This window comes from Lipophrys pholis, assembly GCF_963383615.2.
Source record: "Lipophrys pholis genome assembly, chromosome: 6".
In the NCBI taxonomy this organism is placed as follows: Eukaryota; Metazoa; Chordata; class Actinopteri; order Blenniiformes; family Blenniidae; genus Lipophrys; species Lipophrys pholis.
This window is the reverse complement of record NC_137629.1, coordinates 3157153-3163152: the sequence shown is the minus strand read 5'-3', so window position 1 is coordinate 3163152 and position 6000 is coordinate 3157153. Positions and strand designations below refer to the sequence as shown.

Below are 6000 nucleotides of genomic sequence, written 5' to 3'. Positions count from 1 at the left end.
AGGCAGGCCAGGTGGGCTCTGTTCTTTCACTGCTTCAACTTTATACTGTCCTACCATCCAGGGTGCAAGAACGTCAAGCCTGATGCTATCTCTCAGCTGTACGACCCCTCCTCTGACTCTGAGGCCCCTGACACCATCCTACCAGCCACCTGTTTCATAGGGGCCGTTACCTGGGAGATAAAATCGAGGGTCCAACATGCCCAGGTGGGCTTGAGGGTCCACGTTCCTGTCCTCCAAACCAGCTCTTCATTCCCGAGGATATCAGGTCCACTGTGATCCACTGGGCTCATGCCACGCCCATATTTGGGCACCCCAGGGCTCGGAGGACCCTCTTCTTGGTTCAGCAACGCTTCTGGTGGGCCTCCATGAGAAAACATATCAAGAACTACGTGGCGGCCTGTCCTACCTTCGCCCAACACAAGTCCTCCCGGCTTCCTACTCATGGTCTCCTGCATCCCCTTCCGATACTCTGGCACCCTGGTCGGACATCGCCTTGGATTTCGTCACAGGTTTGCCAGAATCAGAAGGTAGCACTGTTTTTCTCACCCTCGAAGACAGATTCTCTAAAATGGTTCGTTTTGTGGCCCTGTCTAAACTCCCCTCTGCCAAGAAGACGGCCGAAGTGTTGCTTTCCCATGTGTGGAGGAACCATGGATTTCCTTTTGACGTGGTATCAGACTGGGGTCCTCAGCTTGTGTCCAAGTTCTAGAGGGCCTTCTGCGACCTTGTTGGGCGCCCGGGTCAGTCTCTCCTCCGGGTACCACCACCAGTCCAATGGGCAAGCAGAGGCTCAACCAAGACCTAGAGACAGGCCTTAGGATCCTGGCCTCCAGGAACCCCACATACTGGTCCAAGCAGCTGCTGTGGGTGAAGTTTGCCCACAACTCACTGCCCTCCTCCACTGGGATGTCGCCATTCCTGTGCATCCTGGAGTACCAGCCTCATCGGTTCTCTGCTCTGGAGAAAGAGGTGGGATTCCCTTCTGGCAAGTCTCTGGTTCGCCGCTGCTGTCGGATTTGGCAACAGGTGTGAGCACACCCAATGTGTCTTAGGCCACGTTTACACATACCTGGGTTTTTACAAGTAGTCGTGTGTGTGTGTGTGTGTGTGTGTGTGTGTGTGTGTGTGTGTGTGTGTGTGTGTGTGTGTGTGTGTGCTTGTGACATTGTCTATGTGTCTGACATTCATGTGCGTTTCGCTCCACATTTCCAATTAACTCTCCTCTTAACGTCATCACCTCGATGTGTTCTACCTGTGTCCATCTCCTCATGTATATTAACCCCCTCTCTCTCAGTGTGTCTGTGCCAGATCATCTTTGTACTTTGTGTCGGACATCCAGCGTCTCAGTAATCCTCCTTGTGTTCCTATTTTCTGGTTTGTGGACTTCTGCTTATCTCCTGACCTCCGCTTGGGTCTCCCTTCGGAAACCTTTGTTGCTGGCACTCTGAGACTTTTTAATAAACTCTTTTGAGCTCATCTCTGGTGTTCGAGTCTGTATTTAGGTCCCATCCTGGTCTGTGACAGGTTGTCAGTGTGGACCTGAGCACTGGTCCTGGTGTCACCTGCACCATAATGGTGGAAGGGTCAAAGGCCAGGAGATTGTGAGTTTGTGGTCTTTCTGTGTGGCAATTGCTTGTTCTCCAACAGTCCATGAGCAACATGCTCAGCCCTTATCAGCTGCACTGTGTGGCTGCCTACCAACAGGTCAGGTCAATAATCGACATTTTTTTTCAAGAAACGTTTACCTCGTTAAAATAATTTAAAGTAATTAACGCAGTTTTGTTTACTTCTGTTTTTTGTTGTTTTTACTCCCTTACTGGAGAAGCCGGGCACAAAACCGTGACTACAGAGCAACACAATACTAAGTGGAATAATATTAAGGCAGAAAGTTTCACTTTAAAAAGTTCCCTGATGGCTGATTGAGAAAATTAAAGTCGTTAACACACTTTGTAAAACTGAATTTAACAACTACAGAAGTAATTCTGCAGCAAAACAGCAGGTTGCCATGTTGGCTGACAAGCAGCCACCAAATTGCTAAAGCTGGAGGAAATACTGGTAAAATATTAATTTCTCTTCTTTCTCTCTTTCCCTGGCTCTCCTGTATACTGTGTGTGTGTGTGTGTGTGTGTGTGTGTGTGTGTGTGTGTGTGTGTGTGTGTGTGTGTGTGTGTGTGTGTGTGTGTGTGTGTGTGTGTGTGTGTGTCACAGTATATTATGGCCACTTTATGTAATAAGTTTACAACTTTGTTTCTAGAAATATTCAAATTCTCTAGCAAAACCCAGATTTATGTTAGATGTTTATTGATTCATTTATTTATGAATGAATGAATTTTTTTTCCGACTATGTATAAAGAAAGCCACTGGAAGGCGCTGTTGCTTGATTTTGTAATGAAACTACACAGACGTGTGCAGAGAAAAAAACACTATTAACGTGAAGAAGATGGAGAGAACCTGACATCCGTATGGACTGATGACACATCAGATGCTATCAGGGGTGAGTCTCAACTATTAAACTACTGATTTGGACGATAAAACTAGAATATAGACCGCGAGTCGTACCACTACGCGGCCACCATGTTTGTTTACAACTGGATGAGCAGGAGGGAGGGAGAGATGTGCATGTGCAGTAACTGGCTATGTAGCCTCCGGCAGTCTCCGCAGGAGGGATTTGCGCCATGAAAGAATCTTTCCACCTTGGGAGCCGGATTAAAATCTACAGTGCATCCGCAAACTGGTGACGTGTAAACGGACCCCCCAAAAGTGAAGAAAGTTTTGTGGCTACACTCTAATTCATTCGAAACAATTTTTTCGAGGATTCTAGAACTAAAGGGAAGGTTGGATATTGATCTGGAACCTGAAACACCTGGATAAATACTTTTTAATAACGGCAACCTTAAAGGCCTTTGATACAAAGCTTGTTACTGAAGAGAGCCTGATCGGATCTAGTTTTGATCACTAATCAGAAGAAAATAATGACTGTTTTCCAATACCCATACTTGTCCATACTTGTGTTCTCGTGTACCCCTGAAACATGATCAGTGGGAGACCAAGTACTGATCCAATTCTATTCCGTTTCTCACCGAGTACGCATGGAATACCCGGACGTGTCTTCGCTCCTCCAACTTTATCGCGGATGCATCGACATTGACCTGTGTATGCTTGGGAAGACAAAATGACCCAAAATGCATTTGGCAAGAGATACCTGGGGAGATCCGCACTTCAGAGGACGCTCTGCAAGTAGTTACTCATGAGGTATGCTAGTACGCACTGGCATTCTAAGAATTGGAAAACGGACAGTGTCTTTATCCATCGTGTTGATTGCCCTGAAATAATTATTTGGGATTTAGGCAAAAGCTAAGAAATATATTGTGTGTGTGTGTGTGTGTGTGTGTGTGTGTGTGTGTGTGTGTGTGTGTGTGTGTGTGTGTGTGTGTGTGTGTGTGTGTGTGTGTGTGTGTGTGTGTGTGTGTGTGTGTGTGTGTGTGCTTGTGTGTGTGTGTGTTTTCCGACAGTCCCTGAACGCCTCACGGGATTTCCGAGCTCCTCGCGCTGCGGAGCGGAAGCTGAGGCAGAGGGTAGAGAAGACAAGATGGCGGAGTGAGTGGGCTGCTCGCTGTTTGGACTGCCGCGACCCTCGAAGTTAATCGAAAAGGGGCTTTACGGACCGGAAGGGGAACGACTCCCACCGACAGAAAGCAGCTTTGCCCCTCGGTTCGGAGGCGGTGTGGACGTGTTTCCGTGCTCTGAGTGTTATGTTAGCCAGCGTTAGCATTGCCTAGCATTAGCTCGGAGGCGGCTGGCGGTTGTCGGAGGCCCGGGGCTCGTTCTCTCGCTCCCTCTCTCTCCGTGCCGAGTCTTCCAGTTTCTTTGGGGACGTTAGACGCTACGAGGTTCCGTTGTAGCCGTTTGCACCGGTATCAAGCGACTCTCCCGGGAAGACGTCGGCTTTTGCTCGGAGTCGCAGCCCGTCCTCAGAGATCCGAACAGAACCGGACTGAATGTTCTGCTGACGGCCCGGTTCCTCCGCCACTTCCGTTATCAGTTAATCGGTGGATTGTCCCAGTCGGTGGCCATGGCGAGCAGCAGCGGCTCCAAAGCCGAGTTCATAGTCGGTGGGAAATACAAACTCGTCCGAAAGATCGGCTCGGGCTCTTTCGGCGACATTTACCTGGCGATCAACATCACGAATGGAGAGGTAACGTTTCTACTATATTGAACTTCTATACCGAACCTCACCGAGGACCGGGACTCGGTCCCGCAGGATCCACTGGATCAGCTGTGTGAACTTTAAACCGGCCTGTGAGCCCGCCAGCTAACTGAATTAATCTCACTCTTTGTTTGGCTTCCAGGAGGTCGCCGTTAAGTTGGAGTCGCAGAAAGCCAGACATCCACAGCTGTTGTACGAAAGCAAACTGTACAAAATCCTACAAGGAGGAGTCGGGATCCCACACATCAGGTGAGTCCGGCCCGGTGCCGTCAGGCTGGCCCGGTGCCGTCATACTGGCCCGGGTTTATGATCGGATTCGGGTGGATAAGCGACAGTTGTTAGTTGTAGCTCGGTTCATGAGGCCTGCTGGTCGAGACCGAACTCTTTTCTCTGCTAAACAGAACCCGCTCACCGGGCCCGGACACCGGCTCCGGGCTCGGTTCTGCTCGGTGGGCTGTGCGGGATGAAGCCTGGCTCCGGGAGCCGTGGCTGGAAATGGCCGCTCCTCTTTTGTTGTGCTAGCTCTAACATGTCTTCCTGTGGGGAGAGAAAATGGCGGCGGAGCGGAGGAAGAAAACAACAGCACTCCTCCTCCTGGGCCTCTCCTGCCCCGGAGCTCTCCTGCCCCGGCAGGGCAGGAAGAGGGAGAGGGCTGGCTGGGTGCAGTTATTCCCACCAGTCTGGTTCAGATGAAACGTTTCCCTGGCGGTAGCCATAAGCTACATGTTCTCTACACGTTTCTGTCAAATCCCTTTCTGTTTTTCAATATTTCAGCTTAATTTCTTTGATCGATCTGATAGTTAACCTCACGACCAGAAGATAACTTTATATTTTTTTACCTGGTTGCTTGTTGACGGTCTTTTGTTTTAAAACTAATCTCTGGCAGTTAAAAGTCTCACTGCCATCTGTGTTTGATACTATCTGGGAAATTGTAAGCTCAGTTAAAGTTCAGAGGATTAAAACGCCCATACATTTTCTTTATTAGAAGTACATTTATAATGGCTGGATGGTGCCAATCAATCTGCACTCTTCATCTCAGAAATCACACTTTATATACACTGTTTGATAATCATGGTACTCCTGTCTATTTCACAGCAACTGAATGATATTCTGTTTTTTTGAATATACGTACAGCAAAATCAACTACTGCCACAGTTAAGTGTGTGTGTGTGTTGGAGTGTCACCTGCCCAGATACTTAGTAGTAATGATGTGTGTTTGAAGCTGTAATGTTCATGCTCCATGCAGTGTGTGAGTGGAGAGGTCTTCCTCTTGTTGTCAGGCTGGGGTCCTTTAGTTTTAGTTGTAGATAGATTTCTTTGTTTGTCAAAAGCTGTGAGGTTGAGGTGATGGTGGTATTGCCATACTAGCAGACAACCTGAACCTTTAATCACCGAGCTTAAACTGAGGCCACATAATAAGAGCAGAGGTGGATTAGTAACTGAATAGTTACTGTCACTGACTGAGTAAAAACTGGTTTAAATCCTGTTAACTGGCTGCAGGGCTTCACCCTTCTCGTTAACACGTTCTCTGAAGCATTTTGACAAACCTTTTAGCATTGAGTCCCATTTGCAAGAGTTTAGACAAATAACTCAAACTGTCAGAGAACAGTATACTAGTGAACCTGTTGATGGTTTATGAAGAGCTGTCAGTGGTCAAGAACATGTTCTAGGAGTTTATTCAGACTGAGCTGGGTGACAGGTTACATGTGGAGTGGTGTCATTTGAAGGTGGGGCACATATTTATTCATGGGTCGAGTTGAAGAGGAGTTTTGACTCTGCCAAGTCAGTGACTC

At 48.0% G+C, this 6000-nt stretch overlaps 1 protein-coding gene across 5 annotated transcripts in view; it reads left to right on the top strand.

Annotated features, from left to right (window-relative positions):
- Window positions 1-2587: 2587 nt before the first annotated feature.
- csnk1a1 (casein kinase 1, alpha 1) overlaps window positions 2588-6000 on the top strand; it is a gene marked incomplete at its 3' end in the record, with an annotated part of 36225 nt that continues 32812 nt past the window's right edge. The window contains exons 1-4 of one of the 5 annotated variants that reach the window (XM_080465007.1): window positions 2588-2638; window positions 3046-3252; window positions 3513-4195; window positions 4350-4456. In XM_080465007.1, coding sequence (XP_080321133.1) covers window positions 4073-4195; window positions 4350-4456 — 230 coding nt within the window. In that variant the 5' untranslated portion in view covers window positions 2588-2638; window positions 3046-3252; window positions 3513-4072. Of the gene's footprint in view, window positions 2639-3045; window positions 3253-3512; window positions 4196-4349; window positions 4457-6000 lie in introns of those variants that run through there. The other 4 variants (XM_080465006.1, XM_080465003.1, XM_080465005.1 and 1 more) reach the window with 4 other exon arrangements.